The 26,778-nt window shown below is 47.3% G+C and overlaps 1 protein-coding gene across 11 annotated transcripts in view; it reads right to left on the bottom strand.

Annotated features, from left to right (window-relative positions):
* The window catches only part of DLGAP1 (DLG associated protein 1), a 337,165-nt gene that overhangs the window by 7,176 nt on the left and 303,211 nt on the right, over positions 1 to 26,778 (bottom strand). For all 11 annotated transcript variants that reach the window (XM_024120784.1, XM_024120783.1, XM_055080557.1 and 8 more), the window contains 2 exons: positions 25,212 to 25,633; positions 115 to 206 (listed from right to left, as the gene is read on the bottom strand). In XM_024120784.1, coding sequence (XP_023976552.1) covers positions 115 to 206; positions 25,212 to 25,633 — 514 coding nt within the window. The remainder of the gene's footprint in view (positions 1 to 114; positions 207 to 25,211; positions 25,634 to 26,778) is intronic.

Here is a 26,778-nt window from a genome sequence, read left to right as displayed (position 1 = left end):
TAAGAGAGTCCGATGGGCTCTGACTTGGTTCTACTTTAGTTGGACCGGTCTTGACAACAGGTTCTTTTCGTGGTACTAGCAGGGAAAATGGCAGTGATGGGTAAGGGTACCTACCAGGTTTTCTTCACACAGTTCTCTGAACTGGTAGAATTTCTGGGCCATAAGAAGTTGGGCACTGCCAACTGCGGTTCGGATTTTCCCTAGAACTGAAAAAAGCAAACAGACAAGAAGTTTACACGTGACGTCTCATTGCTGAGACTTAGTCTGGTAAAGCAAAGAGGAAGTTATGCTGTAGTAATTAGGGAAAACGATATGCACACCGCACGCGCGCACACGCACGCAGCCCGGTCGTGGCCATTGCTCTGCGGTCTATGGAACAGACGCTCCTGGGTTAAAGAAGAAAACCAACTTGGAGAAAACCACATGCTCATCATGCATCTTTCTTAGGCATAACGGAGTTTTCCATCACAGCCCTGGATGTTACCAGGAAAGGAGGCAAATAGTTCTTTTTTTTTTTTTTTTTTTCCTTTTACTGCAAGGATGAATTTCAAGTGTTTACCAGTACAGTTATTTATTTGTGTCAGCAGTCATGGTCTGCTAGCTTGTTTTTCTAATCCGAGTCCAAACACAAGAAAAGCAGCCCTGACTTGGAGCGGGGAATCTCGTGGCACTCACCATATCCCATCCATAGCCTTCATTATTTTTCCGGAGTTCAGCCACTGGTACTGTCAGGAAAGAGCCATGGCCAGTTGCAAGATTGTCTAAGGAGTGAACACTGTCAGCCCGTTGCCTAGGGGACGCCAGCACCGCCCCTGCTCTTCCACTCCACGGACCAACGTTATTGTTCATAGAGGTTTAATTCCCTGTGCCCTGTGCCGAAAAGCCTCCTTTTGCAAGCTACTTCTTGCCGCCGGTGCAGTCGAAGGGGAGAACCTTTCAGCGGATGGGCGAGCTGAGCAGAAAGGAGCCTCTGCCCCAGCATCCCCAGCATCCCGAGCTCCGCGTTATCCCAGAGGCGCTCCCTACGCTGGTGGGGCCCGGGCAGCTGCGCGGCTGGAGCCCGGCCACCCGGCACCGGGCAGGAAGGAAAGGGAGACGGAGCCCACAGAGAAAGCCAGAGCCGGGGAGCCTCCGAGGGGGGGCTTGCCCGCTTGGAGATCTTCACAGGGAGAGATTTTATGGGACTGAAGCAACGTTTTTGCTGCTGTAGTTTTGTTCTGAATTTACCGAGCCTGAGACTCGGAGTGGACTTAGATCTCCCTTTCTTAACCTCATTCCCCGCAAAGACTGAGAAGACAACGGAAAGCAACTTCATTTTGGGATTTCTAGTCATCTGCTCCTCTGTTTAAGGCTGCCAGGCTGGATAACGACTTCGGCTGCCCACCCCCTGGGCGCTACCCAAATATTTCAGCCTTCCCGCACATGTGACCAGGGCATCTCTGAACTCTAGAAGTCACCAGTCACACCAGAGCTTAAGTGCAGAGATTACCTCCCCAGGGATAGGGGGGGTCCCCCTTGAGAGCCACCAGGCAGCAATTTTTCAGGCCTAGGAGTTGACTTTTTTTTCAATCCGCTCGTAAAACCTTTTGGGATGATTACCGTTTCCTCTTTAACAGATCAATCACTTGTGTGAGGTCTCCCTCCTTTTCTCAACACCCCAAAGCAGAAAAGACAGCACAGGCCACCACAGAAGTTAAGAGTACTGGCCCTGACTGGCCAAGGATCCTTGCTGGAACACTTCCTAGCCACTTCCCTGGACAAGTCACCTAATCTCTGTTTTCTTATATGTAAAATGGGGCTAAGGGTACCTACTTACTGGCAGGGTTGTAGTGAAGGTTAAAAGCGGCCACGTGTGTGAATTGCTTAGGGCTGGATCTGATTATACAGCAAGTGCTCAATAAATGTTTATTATTGAGGACCAGGACTCCACACTTCCTCTGTGGGTGTGCGACTGTGGGCCCCACACCTGCTCTGCCCAGAAGAGAAGAGGAAAAAAAAAAAAAAAGTCTGGATGATTCACAGGCAACCAGTATCCTTGGTTGTCTGGGACAGGTACGTGCTTTGGAGGACCTGTCCCAGATCAGTCAGAGACAGATCCGAAGGGGCACTTCCTAAGTGAACACATGGCTTTAGGCAAACTCTGAGGTTTCTGGAAACCTCTCTGAATGATCTTGCTGAAGGGCAGGACTGTGACACCAGCAAATCTCAGAATGATTCCTAAAAGCTTAGAACTAGAACCCAGGTCTCCAATCGGCTGCCTGGGATTGCACAGCTCCTGAGGACTGTGAGAGAAACTTGAGGGATCGGGATACACCTCAACAGTTTGAGCTAATGGTTCTCAATGACACCCAGATACCTAAGCCCTGTAATGGACCGCATAACAAGATGAGCTGAAATAAGACAGTGATTCTCAAATGAGGGGAAAGCACTGCTCCAAACAATCATTTGGGCAACACCAAGCATGTAGGTAGGGGCTAACTCGGATGTCTTCTTGGAAGTTAAGCAAGGGACATCTTCACTCAGCATGGTCTGGTGAGAGCAAAAACACCAGGAATAGAGTTGGGGCCGTTCTGTTTTTCAGGTTTTTACCATCACGTTCCTTGAATGGAAATTCCCTGCTGGCTCCAGGATTACTTGCATTTCTAGTGTCCGAGAGATGACCTTTCCTAGGCCCAGGGTGGGGAGATGAGGACTTGTCTCCATGAACCAGGAGGGCTTGGGACAAGCAGACGATTACCCCTACTTCCTTGCCCTCCACGCTTTCTTTTCCAAAGAACTAAAAACTCACTTTGATCTTAAGAAAGCTCTAACAGAGTTTTTTTTAGTTTAGTTTTTCCATTGGACACTCAATGGTGGGTGAAAGAACTCTTTTCGTCTGAAGGTAAAATTCATATTTGTTACATAGCCTTTGAGGAAGTAAAAAAACAAAGTAAATGGTAAACGCCAATGGAAGTAAAAAGTAGGAAAAAAAAAAGGCTGAAGGTTGGTAAAGAAATGAGATAAAGGGCTTCCCTGGTGGCGCAGTGGTTAAGTGCCGATTCAGGGGACACGGGTTCGAGCCATGGTCCGGGAAGATCCCACATACTGCAGAGCAACAAAGCCCGTGCGCCACAACTACTGAGCCTGTGCTCTAGAGCCGGCGAGCCACAGCTACTGAGCCCATGTGCTGCAACTACTGAAGCCCGCATGCCTAGAGCCCCTGCTCCGCAACAAGAGAAGCCACCGCAATGAGAAGCCCATGCACCGCAACGAAGAGTAGCCCCCGCTCGCCGCAACTAGAGAAAAGCCCACACACAGCAACAAAGACCCAATTCAGCCAAAAATAAATAAATTAATAAATTAATTTTTTTAAAAAAGGAAATGAGGTTAAGAAGAAAGAAGAATCTGAATGTCATTTTGAAACGACTCTAAAATGTTCCATACCAGCCTTCAGCAGGGTGGAAAGAAAAGTACTTCTCTCAGGGATGCTAGGAAAAGAAGGATAAGGGAGCAAGAGTAAATGAGATATTCAGGCTGCCCCTGTGGGCCTTTCCTATGCATATAACAGCCCAACCTGGTGAAAGAAAGTTCCAGAAGAGGCCTAGGTACAGGACATCTTCCCAAGGTGTTAGCCTTGCATCTCACTATTTTACCGTACGTGGTGGCAATTCTCAGGGGCTGGGTTGGCCCTCAAAGCCAAGGCCAAAAAAGTCAAAGGAGCCTGAAAGGACTTGTGGGATCTACACAAAAGCTGGTGCAGGGACAGTCCCTGTGCGTTCTGGGAATTCATTCATTTACTCAGCAAATATTGAATAAAGGCATATGATGTGCCAGGCTGTGCTGCATGGATGTGACACGGTGATGAGGACAAAATCTTGCCTTTGTGGATTCCATTCTGGTGAGGGACGTGGGGGGAGATGGACGTCAGAAATTCAAACATAGCTATACGTGTTTGGGATCTGCTGGATCACTTGGATTGGGATGCATGGGACGAAGTATGATTGGGCCAAAGGACAGTGAATTCTTTAAATGCTGATCAGAGAACTTGCAGTTCTCTTGGTCTCTCTCCTTAAAAAGGAAAATACTCAAAGAACAACCACAACAAAAGTGGTTTGTGTTGGTATCCGTTGCAATATGAAATTGGCTCTGGACTAAACTGTTATAGTAATCATTTGAAAATGTCACTGTTTTCCTTTTGGAAAAAAGTTAAAATACATGCAAGTACAAAAAGGGCAAGAGAGCAAACATCCATGGATGTGCTCTCCCTCAAAGGATCAAATGTTAATTTTTTTCAAATTTGCTTCTGAACTTCTTTTTTTTTTTTTTTTTTTTTTTTTTTTTTCCTGCATCGGCAGGCGGACTCTCAACCACTGCGCCACCAGGGAAGCCCTGAATTTCTTTTTCTTTCTTTTTTTTCCCCTCTCTCCCTCTCCAGTGAAAGGAAGCCCTACGGATAAAGTATTTGTTCTCTACTTCTGTCCCCTTTGCCTCCCTCCCTAAATGAAACCACTAGACCAGACAACCAACATCCCAGTCCCACCCCTGAGTTTATGAAGGTATCTCCTTTGGTCCTAGAAAGGTGACAGCTAAGGGCCTTCTTGAGAGCAAAGGAGAGTGTTAGATTGGGGTGACCCCTCTAGCACAGCTGAGACCCCACGGCCTAGAATGGGCGGTTTTAGGCTCTGTCCATCCAGGAGGAAGATGTGCCCCTGGGGTTTCCTTTAGTTGGTTTTTTCTCACACTCTGGTCCACACAGTCTTTCCAGATTGTTCCATCCAAATGTAGTTAATAGTTTTTACCATCCATTTCCCTTAGGGCCCATTCCCTGCCTCTTCCAGAATTATAATCTCTGCTGTATCACCCCAGGCATGCCATTTAACCATGATTTACTCCATCTATTTGTATCACATGTAATCACAGAATAGGCCTTGTCTTGCTTTGCCGCTCTTGGCATGTAGGGAAGCCTGGTTTCCCTGCATGCCTATAAGAACCCTGATGGTGAATTTTTTTAGGTTCCTTTCTCCCTTTCCTTTCCTCCCAGCTCCTGTGTTAGTCTATCCCTCGTGGGACTACAGAACAACAACCCAAAACGCTGTTGAACTGAATTCCTTCTATATAAGAAGTGGGCATCTCTTTATTAACTCCCCCACTTATAAGCCTAGAGACCTCTCATCCCACGATGAATGGGTGGCTCTGGGGGATGATAGCAGAGAGGACAGGCCTGGGTTAGTTCACCACACAAAGCCAGGAAGATCGGAAAGGCCATCACTGTTCGGTTTTTGCAAAAACCTGCCTATTTATATTACTATTACCTTGTATTTCAAAGCACTTTCACACGCACATCTAATGTGATCCTCACAGGACCCCGTGGGGCAGGGCCAGTGTCATCATTTTAGTTGAGAAAAGCTGGGCTCAAAGTATGAAGTGCCTTCCCTGGGGCCCTGGTCCAGCTGTGCCCTTTTCCCTCAACACTTACTGAGAATTGGTTCTGAATCTACTCAACTGAAGGCCTCTGAGGGTGATTTCTTTCCTTTATCCACACTTTCTAGCCACGGCCAGTGGAGAGAAGGGGGGCAGCTGTAACCAGTCAGTGGGAGAATTTGCAGAAGTTCGGCAAGTCTGATCCCTGTCCTACATCAGGGCAGGAGGGCAAAGCACGTCTACCGAAAATGATTGTCGCACAAAGAAATCTCAGTCATGAAAAGAATGCAGGAACCAGGGATCACTTGAAAGAGACGGCGGGTATAAGGTTCAAGTTTTGGTTTTTCTTTGAAAGACTGTGCATCGTAATGAGAAGCAGAGAAAGACAAAATAGTCTTTTATGAAAACTACGATTTAAAATTTCCTCGCTACATTCGATCAAAAACCCAGACATCTAGAAAAGAGCACACCTCCTCCTTCCCACTGACTCCCACAGGGTACCATTTTTATTTTGGGAACAAGGAGGTGGTATAAGAGGCACAGGAGTGAAGGGAATGAACAGTTTCTCTCAAGTGTTCAGTGGTAGCCGAGTAAAACAAAGGCCATCTCCTCTGGGGACGTGTCTGAGTTTTTGCCGAGTCAAAACCCTTATTTTATAGCCATAGGCCTAGCTCCCTCTCTCTGCCACCACGATCTGTGTGGTTGAATCTGTTTGTCACAAGACTTTCAGGATCAAGGGATTCCTGGCCATGAAACAAAAGCAGAATCATCCCCTTCCCCAGCGGATCTGGATAAAAACTGGTAATAAAATCTGGTCCAGCTCCAACTGGAGACACTGGATGAGACTGAGCTGGGTCTATAAGGAACCGCATGGGAGATGACACACATATTTATACTGTATCAAAGTCACCAGCATCTTACCATGTCAAGCTGAAAACATCCCCACTATCTAGACAGTTGGATGTGTTTTATTGGGAAAATGAATTTTTTCTTTGTTTCTACATTCCTGCATGAGTAGATTGGTTCAGGAATAAACATGTGTGACCCTTTGTTTGAAAAAAATATCCTTAAGCGTAACTAACATACGCATTTAATATTCCAGGAAAGGTTAGGCCTCTAGAGTTGACAAGCCAGAAGCTCTGGTTGCTTTGACTGCTTCCAGTTCTTACAGACTATGCCGGCTCCACCATCAGCATGTTAGGCCTCAGAAACAGAGCAGAACAGACATATGTTTTATATCTTCAACCTGGACACTACCTATCAATACAAAGGAGTCCGTCTGGCTGTCCCACCATTGGTGAAGCTTCTACAGTGGACAGGCTGGTGGAACACGTCCCCAGGCCCTGCCGCCTACACCTAATTCACCTGGTCTGCTTCCTTTCCTAACTTCCTCTCTGTGTAACATACCAGAAAGAGACTAGGCGCAGGAGTCAGAAATACCACTTGTCAGCTGCGGATCTTGGGAGAATTTGTTGTACTCTCAGACTCTGTTTTCTTTGTCTGTCACGGGATCATAATACTATCTTCATAGGATTGCTGATTATTTAATGAAATCATATATGAAAATTGTTAGGATGTAGCAGGAATTATAACTCCTATATCCTATCGACATTCTTTAGTTCTTGGTCATTCACCTGGGAAACTAAAAGGTGACATGATCCCAAACAGGGAATTATTTCTCCCGCTAATCTTCACGCTCCATCGTCTCTCCCCAACAGTGTGAGCTGACTGAATGTCCTCTTTTTTCGGTGGCTTTCATGCAGGCAGACTTAGATAAGCGTCAGTGCGTGGGTGAATCATGCCTTTGGTCTGTGTGCATAAGGAATCCACAACAATTCTTCAGGGCCCCAGATTTTCATGCCTATCTGTAGAGTCTGGCATAGCTCCCCACCTAACAGAGCTAGAACAGTGGCCAGCTGGCTGCTGGATGATAGAGACACACGGAGAAGACAGGACCTTAACCAAGGCTGGACGCCTAGACCATCCTGCCGGAGCCTGTGCAGAAAACAGACTCGCTGCAAAATCAAGGGTCAGACCCTCCCCAGGAGCCACAGATGCTCCAGCAAAATAAGGTCCATCTTCAGGTGCAGAGTAGGCCAGACACATCTGGCCTGCAGGGCGCTGGGCCCACTCGATGCTCTGTGAGCTGTGTTTTGCCGTGTGGTTTAGAGCCATTCAAACCCATGGGCTCCAAACTCAGCCTGTCTCTTGCAGCCGTTCATTAGTCCTTCAAGATGGTCTTGGTCACCTCCCTCCCTGACCCTCCTTTTTTGACTCTTATTCACTCACAACTAGACCCCTGCTACCTCATCTTCAACCATAACTTTGCCTCCTATGAGATGAAGTAAACAGGGGGATCAGGCATGAACACTCTCAGTGTTCTGCCCTCTCCTGACACTTGCCCCCCACGCAGTTCCCCTAAAGCTCTAGTGAGTGATGGGCGAGCAGTGACGTGGCCGCCATCAGAGATGTCAGGTGTTCTGAGTTACTGCCATTGCTTCTTAATGGAATCAGCGGCGACCGATAACTGCCCCCGTCCTAAAGAGCTCTCTACGCCCACCCTTCCCATCTACCTGTGTCCTTGGCCCGACTTCCTCCTGGCTGCTTGGAGAACCTACTCCCTCTCTGCCACCTCTGCCCTTCTCTGCAGCCTTACTTGAGAGGGCTGCCAGCATTCTCAAGCCTCTCCCATTCTAAGGGGAAAATCCTCCCCCATCTCGTGATCCCCTCTAGCTAAAATAAAATTCCTCTTCTCCCGTTATGGGCTGAATTGTGTCCTCCCCAGATTCATCTGTTGAAGTCCTAACCTCCAGGACCTCCGACTGTGACTGTATTTGGACCAGGGCCTTTACATCGGTAATTAAGTTAAAGTGAGGTCATTAGGGTGAGTCCTCACCCAACATAACTGGTGTTCTTATAAGACGATGGGATCAGGTTGTAGATACACACAGAGGGAAGACCTAAACCAAGGGGAGAGGCCTAGGGACAAACGGGCACCTTGAGCTCAGCCTTCTAGCCTACAAAGCTGTGAGAAAAGAAATTTCTGTTGCTGAGGCCACGGGTGGTACTTTGTTATGGCAGCCAGAGCATACCAATACATTCCCTTAAACGCTGGATTCTCCAAAGGGCAGACTCCTTTGCTCTCTCTACATCCTCAGCTCCCAGGGTCCCCCCTCCCTGCGGTCTGGCTCTCCCCTCCCCTCCCCCATCCTGGACCTCTGCGTTTGGCACAAAGGAATCTCAGCCCCCTGGGCGCCCACAGTTCTCTCTGGCCCTGACCTCATTTTCCTCTTCTTCCCTCCACCTCGAGAATGTTGAACACAAAACTCGGTCCTGAGCCCCCTTCCCTTAGTCCCCTCGATGCTCCTGGGTTCAGCTATTCTGTAAAGTAGGTGTATTTTGCTCAAATTTGTGACTCTGGTGTATACCAACCCTTCGTGCAGCACGTCTGAGCAACCCCTCGACACCTCTTGTCTCCCCACATCCACATTCCTCTCAGGAGTCCCTGGTTGCTTACGATTAGGGCTACAAAGCTCCATCACCCCTGCCACAGCATGAATGTTCTCCCCCCTCCATTGCCAATTTGGAGGTTTGCTCCTATTAACTGGAGGGTCTTCTTATCTCATATAATTCTCACGCTTAAAACTTTTCCATGCACCCCTATCATCCCTGGGATAAGCGGGAAACTCCCTTCAATGGCCCACCTGTCCAGCCTCACCTCTGCCCACTCCCTCAGTGCCCTGGGCCCCCAGTTTCCCAAATCCAAAAGCTGGTCTCTCCACAGTGCCTTTGCTCAGGCTAAACACTGAGCTGGGGTGCCTCCTGCCTTGGCTCCCACACTGGCCCCGCCCCACACGGGCCCCGCCCCCTGTGCGCAGGTGTGCCTCCTCCAGAAAGGCCTATCCCCTTTCACCTCTCCCTCGCTTTGCTCCTCAAATTCCCGTGCACAGCTCTGTCTCTGCCCTCTCCGCATTCTTTCCAGCACCATCTATTTATATGTCTGACCTTATAAGCAGGCATGGCATAGACTGTGCCGATGTAACTCCCAATTATCCTGTTAGAAGAAGGTTCGAAGTGAACTGACTCATCAATAAACTCTACGTTAACCAGAAAAATTAATTAACGGCGAGATTCCAGGCCTAAGATTCTACTTCTTTAAGGTTTTACCGTGCCTAGCACCACTTTTTCCTTACAGTCTTGACTGATTAATTAGCTAAGATAGTCTTGGTGGGTCTATTCATCCTCTTGGTTTTCTGTTTATAATACTAGTTGTGCTGACTCAGGCTGGAAGAACCAAGCCATCTGGGAAAAGTTGAACGAGTTTGTGGGTGAATTAAATCTCCTTATCCTCAACTTTTGACTTTTTACTCACCTGGCCTCCCTGCCCCTGGGGGCAATGTTGTAGACTTTAGGAGAGAGGAGGAAAAAGGAATTTTTAAAAAAGTGGATCCACCCACTTACTCCAAAGTCATGTGGATTTGTCAGACCAAATCTGTGTGATTTCAAGTCGGGATTATCCAAGTGGAGACATTTTTATTCACGAGTTTGTCCCCGTGGAAAAGAATTTCTCCAACCAACTGCGCAGCTGCTTCTCAAACACATTTGTGATCCAGAGCTGTTGTCAATAAAAAGGTCTCCACAGAAAACATGGATCTGTTCCACTCCTGGCTGACAAGGGCTGCTCTGAATTTAACGAGCACTTTTTTTTTTCCCTTAAAGGAGCCAAAACTTAAATGAACAAAGAATGATGAATTTATGAATTTATTAAAAGCTAATGAATAAAGAATAGAATTCTCAAGTAGAAGTTATCCCATGGACTAAAACCAGAGCTTCCACGGGGCTAAACCATGGGGGAAATATTATTTTGTTTGTAAAGAGCAACTTTTCAAAAATTCAGCTAATGTTTTTTCCCCAGTCCATACTCCAGGAGTCTCACTCATAAAAGATGGTTACGCTTCGATCCATATCTCCATTTACATCAGCCATGAAATAGTAACAGCATCTACATCACGTAGATAAATACAGTTTTTGAGCCTTTGAAAGCTGAATGAGATGAAATGAGTTAACATTTCCCTTGGGAACATGGAAGGATTAAATACTGCATTTGAAGGCCATTGCAATGATCTTTCACAGAAGTTGTTGGTTATTGTTAGGGAAAACGATCGGGGACCATGCTCCATGAGTCAGGCCCTCTCTCTGCAATCTCTGCTTCTCTGCAATGCAGAAGTGTCTGGAATAACGGGAACAGCACTGGCCCAGGGACCTGGAGAGCTGCTTCCAGGCATCCTGCCTCCCCTCGGCCCATTTTCACCTCTCCGCGCCCCGCAGCCTCAGACCACTCCCCGCAGCCTCAGACCACTCCCAGTGAAACACACCCACGGAAGGGATGCTTGGAAATGACCTTCCAGCACCAACACCTTTCTCCTTGTGCCCAGTGCTGTGCAAAGCAAAACGCAGCCAGCGTTCTAGAAGGTTAAACATAAGGCACACTGCACACAGTTTTCTTTTCATTCCTGCCACTTTCTGGTCCCTAACTTCAGGTTGGCCAGCCCTTAAAAAAAGAGACTATGCAGCGTGTGTGCGTCTTGGAGCATGGGGGTGGGGAGGGACCTTTTGAAGGTCATTGCAGAAGAAAGGTGAGAATAAAACAGGAAGGAGCTAGGATGCACCCACCTTGCCCCGCTTCGAAGCACCCGAGGCTTGAGGCAACTGAGCTGAGGAAATCACAGAGCGCTCCTCTGCCTGCCACCCACCCACCAGTCCTTAGGCTGCAGAGACCCTGGGCAGAGCCAGCCTGGGCATGGCACCCATCAACGGCCGCAGGGGTGACTTGCACAGCTTCCCATAACTCAACCTGAAACCGGGCAAACCCCATTTCGGGTTTCGTTACCAGCCCCATGTTCGCTGCCAAGGCTCCCAGGCCTTCTGGGGGACTCGAGGCCAAGTTTCACTAACGGGGATGCTATTACCGGGCAAAATTAAAGTGGAATTAATCTGCCTCCACCCCACACACGCTTTGGGTTTATCAGTTCGTTTCAGATAAAGCCTGAAAATTCCACATATAAGTTGTCCACAATTCAGGAGGCACTGCTAGATTTCCAAGCACAATCAACCAGTATTTCATCCTGGGGCCACTGAAACCCGAGCCCGTGTTTCGAGCCATCGGTGCTGGACCGCATTCCTGGTGGGAGCCCTGCGCTCCATCTGGGCGTTTCGTCCCAGTCAGATAATACCAGACGGATCTCTGTAACAGGCAGGCCCCGGCCAACAGCACCGAGCCATCTCCCCGAGACAGCTGTTTCACACAAGGCCCCATTGTCTGAGACAGGCTCGGATCGGTTTACTTCGGGAGCTGCGGGAACGTTCTGTCAGCTGCCGCGGCCGCGAGGAAACCTCACTCACTGCAGATTTCCCTTCTTCTGTTATCGAGCCAAAAACCTACCATCGACTGTTAGGGAGGAAGGTTTCACCCAAGAACTAAAGTCCTCGCGCTGCTTTTATTTTAGCAGGGAAAACAACAGACCAATAGACACACCTAAAGAATTTATAGATGGACTTTTGGAAAGCTGGCTGGAGGTGACCCGGTGACTGTGAGTGCTTGTTTTCTCTCTGTGCTTCCTTGAGCACTTTGTCCAGTTTTGGGGAAAGCAGTGTTTTCCCGTCCTGGAAGGCCACAAACAAGATCCCTAGGAAGCGGTAGTCAGAATCAGGATGATCGCAGCATAAAATAAGTGATCACTGAATAATTCCTGAAGACTGGATGGCTTTTTTTTTTTTTTCTTCAACTCTGTGATAGAGAAAGGTGATGGCAGCCACCACATGCCCCAGATCTGAACCTTAGGTTCCCGTTGAGCAGATGAGTTCTCTTCCTAACTTCTCCCTCCACCCATGCCAGTGGACATGTTGTATTTTGAATTCAGGAAGATATTTAACAAAATACCTTACATTCTTATAAGCGTGATGAATAACTCTGGATGTGAAGACAGCAAGCCTGACCCATCTACCTTCAGCTGCTGCAGACTTTTTTTGGGGGGCAGTGGGGTGGATATTTTCGTGTGTGTGGTAAAATGTACGTAAGAGCTACCATTTTAACCGTTTTTAAGTGGGCCGTTCAGAGGCATTAAGCACAGTCACCAAACGTTTAAAAATATTGAAAATTTGGAATAATTCCGGGGCCCCACGAAATAAATTAAGCAGGTGTGGTGAGACTCATTCCTTTCTTCCACCCTATCCTGCTTATCTTTCCCTACCGAGGACCGTCGTCACGTACCCTGAAGAGAGACCTTCCTATCTAGGACCCAAAGGACACATGAGGTGGCCTGGCCAAGAGACAGATCTGCGTTTGACCCATTTATCAAAGCTATTTTTCTGAGTGTACACAGACTTTTTTTTTTTTTTTTTTAAAGCTGGTTACTCAGACATTGGCTACGCCTGCCAAACGGGATTGGCCCCTCTTCCTTACCACCCGCCCCCCCTTGTAAAAAAAGCAAAGGTTAAATGAGAGAATTAGTAAAAACAAAGGCCCTCTGCAACCCCAGGCCCACTTATCAGAACAGGACTGTGGTTGCCAAGGAAGCAGGGATGGATATGTATGCAGAGCTTTAGAGCAGCCAAGCACACACAAAGCATCATTATCTTGTCAAATGTTATTCGCGTTGTATCTATTCCATCAGGCGCTTCTGTGTTGTGTGACCTTGGAGAAGGGACTGCCAGAGAGCTGTTTTGAGGGCAAATAAAACAACACCTGTCAAAGCCTATAGCCCACGGCCCAGGAGACTGTGAGGACAAGATGGATGTTCTTTCACGGGTTTATATTCTCCCTTCCTCCTGGCTTTCTGATCAGATCCTCACTGATTTCCATTTGCCTCATTTGAAATTGGCGACTCTCTGACCGGGCATGTGTGTGTACCTCTGCGCTGTTTAGAATTCTGGAATGCTAGTGGGTGGAAGCTTCCGTTTTGTACCATCCAGGGCGTGAAGGATAGAGAAAGCTTTCAAGTGCTTATGGGATGGAATCGCGTCCCAGGAGCTGGAAGGGACACGCCGGTTCATCTAGCTCATGCAGCTGACCGACACACAAGTCCTTTCTAGCCTTTCTGTGGCAGGTGCTCATGTCCCTGCCAAATCCCTCTTCTGCTGAGCAGGGCTCCCTACCTCGCAAGGGACCGCCCCTTCCAGCTTTTGGCAACAATAGCTGCCAGCTACCTGTTGAATATTTCGTAACTACTTAGGAAGAAAGGTTTTGCTAAGGAAAATACTTTTGTAAAGCAGTATTTCCAAAATAGTCCCAAGACTCAAATACATATTCACTGATCCCCTACTCTGTGCCAAGAACTGTCAGAGGGGCAGCGGATATGAAGATGAATGAGACAAGAGTAATTTCGGTCCTCAGACCTCACTTTTCAGTGGAGGAGAGAGATACATAGATTATCATCAAATAAAGTTGGAAATACCTGATAGACAAATGTGCAGGCTATTACAGAAGCACCTGGGAGGCACACCCAACTCAGCCTGAAGGGATGCATTCTGCAAGACTTCTAGAAGGTGAGGCCCAGGCTGAGACTTGAAGGAAGAGCCGTTTTTGTAGGTTAGATAGGCTTACACAAATAGATGTTTCTAATCTGAATCAGTTTTGGACATTTAAAAAACCATGTAGGAAAGGCATTTACCTCTCTGATCTTTGTGTTAGCTGTTTGGTCTAAAGTTATAAAATTGTATTTAAAAAAATTAGTAAGTTGGACTTTTCACTATAGACCATTGGCTTTCAAACTGTATTCCTAGGAATCCTGGGATTTTTTTGGTGGCAGGGAGGGTTTCTAGGGACCTCTGTCCAGAGAGTGGTAGAGGCTGAGCAGATAGGACTCCAGGCCCTCACCAAAGAGCTTCACCGTTCTTCCTATTATATTTATTGGTGTTGTGTGTAATTTTTTTTTTAACTTAGGAAAACGGGGCTCTGATATCGAAATATGTTTCAAACTACACAGGGAGACTCACTCCCCAGTGCAGCGGGTCTCACTGCATACTTGTCATCTAAGATTAATTTACTCAGTTGAACACTTTAAGCAAAGCACCAAAAATACTCCCACCCTAAGTTATCTTTGTCTGTTCTGCAGCCATGACCTTCACACCTCCCCACCGCCCTCAGGTATCAAAGTCACCAGCATCTTACCATGTCAAGCTGAAAACATCCCCACTATCTAGACAGTTGGATGTGTTTTATTGGGAAAATGATTTTTTTCTTTGTTTCTACATTCCTGCATGAGTAGGTTGGTTCAGGAATAAACATGTGTGACCCTTTGTTTGAAAAAAATATCCTTAAGTGTAACTAACATACGCATTTAATATTCCAGGACAGGTTAGGCCTCTAGAGTTGACAAGCCAGAAGCTCTGGTTGCTTTGACTGCTTCCAGTTCTTACAGACTATGCCGGCTCCACCATCAGCATGTTAGGCCTCAGAAACAGAGCAGAACAGACATATGTTTTATATCTTCAACCTGGACACTACCTATCAATACAAAGGAGTCCGTCTGGCTGTCCCACCATTGGTGAAGCTTCTACAGTGGACAGGCTGGTGGAACACGTCCCCAGGCCCTGCCGCCTACACCTAATTCACCTGGTCTGCTTCCTTTCCTAACTTCCTCTCTGTGTAACATACCAGAAAGAGACTAGGCGCAGGAGTCAGAAATACCACTTGTCAGCTGCGGATCTTGGGAGAATTTGTTGTACTCTCAGACTCTGTTTTCTTTGTCTGTCACGGGATCATAATACTATCTTCATAGGATTGCTGATTATTTAATGAAATCATATATGAAAATTGTTAGGATGTAGCAGGAATTATAACTCCTATATCCTATCGACATTCTTTAGCTCTTGGTCATTCACCTGGGAAACTAAAAGGTGACAGGATCCCAAACAGGGAATTATTTCTCCTGCTAATCTTCACGCTCCGTCGTCTCTCCCCAACAGTGTGAGCTGACTGAATGTCCTCTTTTTTCGGTGGCTTTCATGCAGGCAGACTTAGATAAGCGTCAGTGCGTGGGTGAATCATGCCTTTGGTCTGTGTGCATAAGGAATCCACAACAATTCTTCAGGGCCCCAGATTTTCATGCCTATCTGTAGAGTCTGGCATAGCTCCCCACCTAACAGAGCTAGAACAGTGGCCAGCTGGCTGCTGGATGATAGAGACACACGGAGAAGACAGGACCTTAACCAAGGCTGGACGCCTAGACCATCCTGCCGGAGCCTGTGCAGAAAACAGACTCGCTGCAAAATCAAGGGTCAGACCCTCCCCAGGAGCCACAGATGCTCCAGCAAAATAAGGTCCATCTTCAGGTGCAGAGTAGGCCAGACACATCTGGCCTGCAGGGCGCTGGGCCCACTCGATGCTCTGTGAGCTGTGTTTTGCCGTGTGGTTTAGAGCCATTCAAACCCATGGGCTCCAAACTCAGCCTGTCTCTTGCAGCCGTTCATTAGTCCTTCAAGATGGTCTTGGTCACCTCCCTCCCTGACCCTCCTTTTTTGACTCTTATTCACTCACAACTAGACCCCTGCTACCTCATCTTCAACCATAACTTTGCCTCCTATGAGATGAAGTAAACAGGGGGATCAGGCATGAACACTCTCAGTGTTCTGCCCTCTCCTGACACTTGCCCCCCACGCAGTTCCCCTAAAGCTCTAGTGAGTGATGGGCGAGCAGTGACGTGGCCGCCATCAGAGATGTCAGGTGTTCTGAGTTACTGCCATTGCTTCTTAATGGAATCAGCGGCGACCGGTAACTGCCCCCGTCCTAAAGAGCTCTCTACGCCCACCCTTCCCATCTACCTGTGTCCTTGGCCCGACTTCCTCCTGGCTGCTTGGAGAACCTACTCCCTCTCTGCCACCTCTGCCCTTCTCTGCAGCCTTACTTGAGAGGGCTGCCAGCATTCTCAAGCCTCTCCCATTCTAAGGGGAAAATCCTCCCCCATCTCGTGATCCCCTCTAGCTAAAATAAAATTCCTCTTCTCCCGTTATGGGCTGAATTGTGTCCTCCCCAGATTCATCTGTTGAAGTCCTAACCTCCAGGACCTCCGACTGTGACTGTATTTGGACCAGGGCCTTTACATCGGTAATTAAGTTAAAGTGAGGTCATTAGGGTGAGTCCTCACCCAACATAACTGGTGTTCTTATAAGACGATGGGATCAGGTTGTAGATACACACAGAGGGAAGACCTAAACCAAGGGGAGAGGCCTAGGGACAAACGGGCACCTTGAGCTCAGCCTTCTAGCCTACAAAGCTGTGAGAAAAGAAATTTCTGTTGCTGAGGCCACGGGTGGTACTTTGTTATGGCAGCCAGAGCATACCAATACATTCCCTTAAACGCTGGATTCTCCAAAGGGCAGACTCCTTTGCTCTCTCTACATCCTCAGCTCCCAGGGTCCCCCCTCCCTGCGGTCTGGCTCTCCCCTCCCCTCCCCCATCCTGGACCTCTGCGTTTGGCACAAAGGAATCTCAGCCCCCTGGGCGCCCACAGTTCTCTCTGGCCCTGACCTCATTTTCCTCTTCTTCCCTCCACCTCGAGAATGTTGAACACAAAACTCGGTCCTGAGCCCCCTTCCCTTAGTCCCCTCGATGCTCCTGGGTTCAGCTATTCTGTAAAGTAGGTGTATTTTGCTCAAATTTGTGACTCTGGTGTATACCAACCCTTCGTGCAGCACGTCTGAGCAACCCCTCGACACCTCTTGTCTCCCCACATCCACATTCCTCTCAGGAGTCCCTGGTTGCTTACGATTAGGGCTACAAAGCTCCATCACCCCTGCCACAGCATGAATGTTCTCCCCCCTCCATTGCCAATTTGGAGGTTTGCTCCTATTAACTGGAGGGTCTTCTTATCTCATATAATTCTCACGCTTAAAACTTTTCCATGCACCCCTATCATCCCTGGGATAAGCGGGAAACTCCCTTCAATGGCCCACCTGTCCAGCCTCACCTCTGCCCACTCCCTCAGTGCCCTGGGCCCCCAGTTTCCCAAATCCAAAAGCTGGTCTCTCCACAGTGCCTTTGCTCAGGCTAAACACTGAGCTGGGGTGCCTCCTGCCTTGGCTCCCACACTGGCCCCGCCCCACACGGGCCCCGCCCCCTGTGCGCAGGTGTGCCTCCTCCAGAAAGGCCTATCCCCTTTCACCTCTCCCTCGCTTTGCTCCTCAAATTCCCGTGCACAGCTCTGTCTCTGCCCTCTCCGCATTCTTTCCAGCACCATCTATTTATATGTCTGACCTTATAAGCAGGCATGGCATAGACTGTGCCGATGTAACTCCCAATTATCCTGTTAGAAGAAGGTTCGAAGTGAACTGACTCATCAATAAACTCTACGTTAACCAGAAAAATTAATTAACGGCGAGATTCCAGGCCTAAGATTCTACTTCTTTAAGGTTTTACCGTGCCTAGCACCACTTTTTCCTTACAGTCTTGACTGATTAATTAGCTAAGATAGTCTTGGTGGGTCTATTCATCCTCTTGGTTTTCTGTTTATAATACTAGTTGTGCTGACTCAGGCTGGAAGAACCAAGCCATCTGGGAAAAGTTGAACGAGTTTGTGGGTGAATTAAATCTCCTTATCCTCAACTTTTGACTTTTTACTCACCTGGCCTCCCTGCCCCTGGGGGCAATGTTGTAGACTTTAGGAGAGAGGAGGAAAAAGGAATTTTTAAAAAAGTGGATCCACCCACTTACTCCAAAGTCATGTGGATTTGTCAGACCAAATCTGTGTGATTTCAAGTCGGGATTATCCAAGTGGAGACATTTTTATTCACGAGTTTGTCCCCGTGGAAAAGAATTTCTCCAACCAACTGCGCAGCTGCTTCTCAAACACATTTGTGATCCAGAGCTGTTGTCAATAAAAAGGTCTCCACAGAAAACATGGATCTGTTCCACTCCTGGCTGACAAGGGCTGCTCTGAATTTAACGAGCACTTTTTTTTTTCCCTTAAAGGAGCCAAAACTTAAATGAACAAAGAATGATGAATTTATGAATTTATTAAAAGCTAATGAATAAAGAATAGAATTCTCAAGTAGAAGTTATCCCATGGACTAAAACCAGAGCTTCCACGGGGCTAAACCATGGGGGAAATATTATTTTGTTTGTAAAGAGCAACTTTTCAAAAATTCAGCTAATGTTTTTTCCCCAGTCCATACTCCAGGAGTCTCACTCATAAAAGATGGTTACGCTTCGATCCATATCTCCATTTACATCAGCCATGAAATAGTAACAGCATCTACATCACGTAGATAAATACAGTTTTTGAGCCTTTGAAAGCTGAATGAGATGAAATGAGTTAACATTTCCCTTGGGAACATGGAAGGATTAAATACTGCATTTGAAGGCCATTGCAATGATCTTTCACAGAAGTTGTTGGTTATTGTTAGGGAAAACGATCGGGGACCATGCTCCATGAGTCAGGCCCTCTCTCTGCAATCTCTGCTTCTCTGCAATGCAGAAGTGTCTGGAATAACGGGAACAGCACTGGCCCAGGGACCTGGAGAGCTGCTTCCAGGCATCCTGCCTCCCCTCGGCCCATTTTCACCTCTCCGCGCCCCGCAGCCTCAGACCACTCCCCGCAGCCTCAGACCACTCCCAGTGAAACACACCCACGGAAGGGATGCTTGGAAATGACCTTCCAGCACCAACACCTTTCTCCTTGTGCCCAGTGCTGTGCAAAGCAAAACGCAGCCAGCGTTCTAGAAGGTTAAACATAAGGCACACTGCACACAGTTTTCTTTTCATTCCTGCCACTTTCTGGTCCCTAACTTCAGGTTGGCCAGCCCTTAAAAAAAGAGACTATGCAGCGTGTGTGCGTCTTGGAGCATGGGGGTGGGGAGGGACCTTTTGAAGGTCATTGCAGAAGAAAGGTGAGAATAAAACAGGAAGGAGCTAGGATGCACCCACCTTGCCCCGCTTCGAAGCACCCGAGGCTTGAGGCAACTGAGCTGAGGAAATCACAGAGCGCTCCTCTGCCTGCCACCCACCCACCAGTCCTTAGGCTGCAGAGACCCTGGGCAGAGCCAGCCTGGGCATGGCACCCATCAACGGCCGCAGGGGTGACTTGCACAGCTTCCCATAACTCAACCTGAAACCGGGCAAACCCCATTTCGGGTTTCGTTACCAGCCCCATGTTCGCTGCCAAGGCTCCCAGGCCTTCTGGGGGACTCGAGGCCAAGTTTCACTAACGGGGATGCTATTACCGGGCAAAATTAAAGTGGAATTAATCTGCCTCCACCCCACACACGCTTTGGGTTTATCAGTTCGTTTCAGATAAAGCCTGAAAATTCCACATATAAGTTGTCCACAATTCAGGAGGCACTGCTAGATTTCCAAGCACAATCAACCAGTATTTCATCCTGGGGCCACTGAAACCCGAGCCCGTGTTTCGAGCCATCGGTGCTGGACCGCATTCCTGGTGGGAGCCCTGCGCTCCATCTGGGCGTTTCGTCCCAGTCAGATAATACCAGACGGATCTCTGTAACAGGCAGGCCCCGGCCAACAGCACCGAGCCATCTCCCCGAGACAGCTGTTTCACACAAGGCCCCATTGTCTGAGACAGGCTCGGATCGGTTTACTTCGGGAGCTGCGGGAACGTTCTGTCAGCTGCCGCGGCCGCGAGGAAACCTCACTCACTGCAGATTTCCCTTCTTCTGTTATCGAGCCAAAAACCTACCATCGACTGTTAGGGAGGAAGGTTTCACCCAAGAACTAAAGTCCTCGCGCTGCTTTTATTTTAGCAGGGAAAACAACAGACCAATAGACACACCTAAAGAATTTATAGATGGACTTTTGGAAAGCTGGCTGGAGGTGACCCGGTGACTGTGAGTGCTTGTTTTCTCTCTGTGCTTCCTTGAGCACTTTGTCCAGTTTTGGGGAAAGCAGTGTTTTCCCGTCCTGGAAGGCCACAAACAAGATCCCTAGGAAGCGGTAGTCAGAATCAGGATGATCGCAGCATAAAATAAGTGATCACTGAATAATTCCTGAAGACTGGATGGCTTTTTTTTTTTTTTCTTCAACTCTGTGATAGAGAAAGGTGATGGCAGCCACCACATGCCCCAGATCTGAACCTTAGGTTCCCGTTGAGCAGATGAGTTCTCTTCCTAACTTCTCCCTCCACCCCTGCCAGTGGACATGTTGTATTTTGAATTCAGGAAGATATTTAACAAAATACCTTACATTCTTATAAGCGTGATGAATAACTCTGGATGTGAAGACAGCAAGCCTGACCCATCTACCTTCAGCTGCTGCAGACTTTTTTTGGGGGGCAGTGGGGTGGATATTTTCGTGTGTGTGGTAAAATGTACGTAAGAGCTACCATTTTAACCGTTTTTAAGTGGGCCGTTCAGAGGCATTAAGCACAGTCACCAAACGTTTAAAAATATTGAAAATTTGGAATAATTCCGGGGCCCCACGAAATAAATTAAGCAGGTGTGGTGAGACTCATTCCTTTCTTCCACCCTATCCTGCTTATCTTTCCCTACCGAGGACCGTCGTCACGTACCCTGAAGAGAGACCTTCCTATCTAGGACCCAAAGGACACATGAGGTGGCCTGGCCAAGAGACAGATCTGCGTTTGACCCATTTATCAAAGCTATTTTTCTGAGTGTACACAGACTTTTTTTTTTTTTTTTTTAAGCTGGTTACTCAGACATTGGCTACGCCTGCCAAACGGGATTGGCCCCTCTTCCTTACCACCCGCCCCCCCTTGTAAAAAAAGCAAAGGTTAAATGAGAGAATTAGTAAAAACAAAGGCCCTCTGCAACCCCAGGCCCACTTATCAGAACAGGACTGTGGTTGCCAAGGAAGCAGGGATGGATATGTATGCAGAGCTTTAGAGCAGCCAAGCACACACAAAGCATCATTATCTTGTCAAATGTTATTCGCGTTGTATCTATTCCATCAGGCGCTTCTGTGTTGTGTGACCTTGGAGAAGGGACTGCCAGAGAGCTGTTTTGAGGGCAAATAAAACAACACCTGTCAAAGCCTATAGCCCACGGCCCAGGAGACTGTGAGGACAAGATGGATGTTCTTTCACGGGTTTATATTCTCCCTTCCTCCTGGCTTTCTGATCAGATCCTCACTGATTTCCATTTGCCTCATTTGAAATTGGCGACTCTCTGACCGGGCATGTGTGTGTACCTCTGCGCTGTTTAGAATACTGGAATGCTAGTGGGTGGAAGCTTCCGTTTTGTACCATCCAGGGCGTGAAGGATAGAGAAAGCTTTCAAGTGCTTATGGGATGGAATCGCGTCCCAGGAGCTGGAAGGGACACGCCGGTTCATCTAGCTCATGCAGCTGACCGACACACAAGTCCTTTCTAGCCTTTCTGTGGCAGGTGCTCATGTCCCTGCCAAATCCCTCTTCTGCTGAGCAGGGCTCCCTACCTCGCAAGGGACCGCCCCTTCCAGCTTTTGGCAACAATAGCTGCCAGCTACCTGTTGAATATTTCGTAACTACTTAGGAAGAAAGGTTTTGCTAAGGAAAATACTTTTGTAAAGCAGTATTTCCAAAATAGTCCCAAGACTCAAATACATATTCACTGATCCCCTACTCTGTGCCAAGAACTGTCAGAGGGGCAGCGGATATGAAGATGAATGAGACAAGAGTAATTTCGGTCCTCAGACCTCACTTTTCAGTGGAGGAGAGAGATACATAGATTATCATCAAATAAAGTTGGAAATACCTGATAGACAAATGTGCAGGCTATTACAGAAGCACCTGGGAGGCACACCCAACTCAGCCTGAAGGGATGCATTCTGCAAGACTTCTAGAAGGTGAGGCCCAGGCTGAGACTTGAAGGAAGAGCCGTTTTTGTAGGTTAGATAGGCTTACACAAATAGATGTTTCTAATCTGAATCAGTTTTGGACATTTAAAAAACCATGTAGGAAAGGCATTTACCTCTCTGATCTTTGTGTTAGCTGTTTGGTCTAAAGTTATAAAATTGTATTTAAAAAAATTAGTAAGTTGGACTTTTCACTATAGACCATTGGCTTTCAAACTGTATTCCTAGGAATCCTGGGATTTTTTTGGTGGCAGGGAGGGTTTCTAGGGACCTCTGTCCAGAGAGTGGTAGAGGCTGAGCAGATAGGACTCCAGGCCCTCACCAAAGAGCTTCACCGTTCTTCCTATTATATTTATTGGTGTTGTGTGTAATTTTTTTTTTAACTTAGGAAAACGGGGCTCTGATATCGAAATATGTTTCAAACTACACAGGGAGACTCACTCCCCAGTGCAGCGGGTCTCACTGCATACTTGTCATCTAAGATTAATTTACTCAGTTGAACACTTTAAGCAAAGCACCAAAAATACTCCCACCCTAAGTTATCTTTGTCTGTTCTGCAGCCATGACCTTCACACCTCCCCACCGCCCTCAGGCAGCAACCTTGTAAAACAGAAGCAGATCTGAGAAAATTTATCACTACTCTAAAGACAAGTCCTTAAGAAGACGGCTTATTCATGGTGGGACAGTGGCACCTTCGTGTACAAAGACAGCAAATTATTATTAGAACAAATCTTGTTATAACAAAATACCTTCATATGGAATAGGTTTATAAGTCCTATTTATAAATCAATATTTCAAAAAACATCTGAAGTAAAATTCTGGAACAGTGAATGAATGAGCAGTTCCTTCATGTTCAAGATACAAATATGCTTCTCTTTCATCTCAAACACAGGATGAGAACCTGATTTTCTAACAAGGTTTTCACCTTTCAAATATATGTGGTTGTATCAAAATACATTGACTTGTTTTCATAGATCCTTAAGTTTTAAGGAAGATTTTTCTAAATATTTATACAATGACTATCCTCATGCATCATTATAAAGCTGGGTTGAGAGAAGTAGATCTAGTCTCAGATGGGAAGAAAACATCAAATTAAAAGAAAACACCAGATGAGCAGCTTCCCCAGGTCTTATTGGAAGCCAAACAGGGAAGCTAGAACAAGTTTGAATCAATGCGTTGAATGAACTGAAATCTGTAAGACAGCTTGCCCTGTTGAGCTGTGCACCCGAGGCCGTTGCTCCTTAAACATGGGCATTTTTCCCAGGAAAAGCTACTAGGCTTCCGGTATACCCACGGGGAAAGGAGAATAAGAAGATGCAACTGCTAAGAATTTCTTATCGAAAACTTCCCCCGCCCACTGCCGCCGGGCTGTGCTTCACACCCCTGTCACCTAGGCACAGAGCATATTCTCCCTGTGGATCCACACCTGGGTGAGCCTGCAGTGGCACCAACGGTTGGGTCAAGTGTCACGGAGGTTTACTTTTCCACTGCTAAGTTGTTTGCACTCATAACATGCAAGAACAAAAGGAACGTTACAGAAACCCATCGATGGATTTTCTAACCTGCTCAGAAAGGCAACAAATAAGTTAGTCAGCGGGTGGATAGAGGTCAGAAGCAAGAAAAAGCAGAGAAGAGCTGTGAGCAAGACACAGAGCGGAAATCCCACAACCTGCAAACTGTCATTTTCCAGTCTCTATTCTCACGAAAGTACTTCCTTTACGGAAAACTCACTGCTCCCTGACACAATTCGTTTGGTTCACTTAGTAAGTCAACTGAACATGATTTACAGAAAGCTCTCGATCTAATTTTTAAGAAATTATTATTGTTTTTGTTAGGGATGAGAATGCACGATGGTTATATACATATACATAAAGTCCTTATCAGAGATACGTAGTGAAGTGACGGGATGCGTTGGATTTTCTTTAAGATCCTCTGGCAAAAATGATGACAAGTGGGGGAAGATGAGACCAGCCAGTAGTTGAGCTGAATGATGGGAATATGGGGGTTCATTACAGTAAACTCTCTACTTTTGCAAGTGTTTTTAAATGTTCACAATAAAAAGTTAAATGATTTTAAAAATAGGTCTAAAACCACATTACGATAATACTCTTCCAGGTGGTTCCCACACAAAAATGGAGGCAGGCTTTGATGCCTACCACTGAATTTCTCTGATTCAAAAATATCATCGGTTGGAAGATCCACCATTCATTTAATAATCGTTTTTCGGAGGGAAATTAACACGTAACAGTGAAATACACACTGATTATAAATTCTATTCCAATTTCAAAATTGTTATTAATGTGCAACCGGACTGCAGTAATCTGGCAACTTCTTTGTCAACTGTTAATAGGAATCGTTGTTGTTAAAAGGCCAAGTCTGAAAAGCACGGTGTGCGCGGTCTCCGTTATTTATTTAACTTAGCCATCCTTTATTTGATCATTTATTTTAACCCATTAAATTGGGTTAATTGCTTTAGCGACTGAAGGTTTGCCTTCCTAAAACCTGAGGGGGAAAGTGCGGGCTAACCAGGTCTAAGGATGTCAATAAGCTTGGCGTCTACAGGCCTAGACAGGACCGGCCTTGTTTTAATCCTGTATGTTAATGAAAGTAATACACCTGTAAGATTATAAATGCCCAAGGCACGCGTATCTGGGGATCTTGAAACTAGTTAGAAATTCTGTTCATTCCCTGAGAAGCAGCACCACTGCGGGAGCATCTTGGGGAAGAGAAACCACCGTGTCGGAAGCAAGAGTCCACCCCAAGTTGGTCCAGAGGTGGAGGTGGCGGAGGCAGAGGTAGAGAAGGTGTTACAGCTGCCTGGCGTGGGGGTGGGGGTGGTGTCTTTACTGGGCACCAGGGGCGTGTGGACTCGGCCCGAATCGCCCAGCTCTTCCACACGTTCCCGTTTGGGGTGGGGACCTGCAGGGCTTGCGCAGCGCTAGGAAAGCATCCCCTCCCCGGCCCCGGGGACCCGACCCCGGGCGCGTGCGCAGGCGCTGCGCCGCACTTACTGTCCTCGGGCAGGTTGTTCTCACGCTCTTCTCTCTCCATCTGCTGGCACCAGCCTTCCATGCGGTCTCGCTCCGCCTGCAGAAGCTTCAGAAACCAGTGGCCGTCCCGGTGGCACACTGACCTCTGCACGGCCTCCAGGGGGTCTTCGGTGATTGAGTCAATCCAGGGGTCTGGGGGCGGCAGAATGGAAGGGTCGAAATCCGCATCGAAGTCCTCGTCGGCCGCGCAGGCGTGGTAGTGGTTTCCTGAGCCCTGGATGCTGACCGTGGAGGTGCTGGCGTCCCGGGAGAACTGTCTGGCCACCGGGCCGGGGCACGAATTGTCCTCTATAGACTCCATAGAGTTCTCCAGGTTATCGTGGAAGTCCAGGTCGGCCTGCACGGCCGTCGTCACACTGTTGGATCGAGTGAACCTGCGGAAGCTTGGAGGGACAGAGAGAGATGAGTTAGTTCAAGGATGTTTCTCGAAGCAGAACTACATTCTGCGTCTCTTCGTGGGTGTGCAAGAGGGGGTCTCATCTTCTCAGTCTGCAGAGGGAGCCCTTGACGCCAGCGCATCGATTGCCCTGGCTCTAGTGTAAACAACACAGAGCCCTCCTCTCTGTTCAATATGGAATATGAAAGTGTATCGAGAGAAGGTTTAGAAGTGGACCACAGGCACCACTCTCAAAGCCAGAATGATATCCGGGGTTCAGCTTCCTCCCCAAATCGGCAGTGGCTTGACTCCTGACATTCAGTGAGGGGTACATTTGGTGAGGGGTAAGGAAACAATTCAGTTATCTCTTAGTCTGCGTAATTTCCTTTGAAACGAGAGGAGAAAAAAACCAGAAACCAAAAAACAACCCACCTGGGCCAAAACTATCTTGAATCCCACATAACCACATTTCCCAGGGACAGCTCTTACCTGAAAGCAAACTAGAATGTCATTAAGCTCCCCTTAACATTAAAGCTCCTTTCCCTGGGAAGTCTTCACCTGCCTCTTGATCATAGGGTCATCGTGATAATTTGATACAAAGCCTTTGGGGCAAAATCAGCTCAAGGTTCTAGAATTTTCCGGTACCGTCCTTCCCTGCGCCTTTAATTTCCCTCTCCATAATTCTTCTACCGAGGTGATAAAAGACAACTTGTTAACACCATTTTATATGGACATCCAACCAAATGGTTCTAGAGTTCTCTTGTTGACCCCTACCGCAAAGGTGAGGATGTATGGAAGGAGGGAGGGGTGGGGAAGGACAGGGGAGCAGTGACTTCTTTCTCAGACAAGGGGCAAGGGAAGGTGTGGCCCTCAAGTAATTTAAAACACACCCCCAGAAAGCTTCATTGGCTCCTAGAGCAGACAGGAAATGATGATTTAACAGGATATAAGAGAATATGTCTACTGAAGGCAGCATCAGGTATCTGTTACCCCGAATTTATACTTCTTTTATTTTTAAGGTAACTTCCTGATCTAATATTTTATTTATTTTTTATTCTGAAGAAATATATGTAACATAAAATTTACTATTTTAACCATTTTTCAGTGTACGGTTCAGTGGCATTAAATACATTCACACTGTTGTGCAACCAT

This window comes from Physeter macrocephalus, chromosome 19, assembly GCF_002837175.3.
Source record: "Physeter macrocephalus isolate SW-GA chromosome 19, ASM283717v5, whole genome shotgun sequence".
NCBI lineage: Eukaryota > Metazoa > Chordata > Mammalia > Artiodactyla > Physeteridae > Physeter > Physeter macrocephalus.
This window is presented reverse-complemented; position numbering and strand designations above follow the sequence as displayed.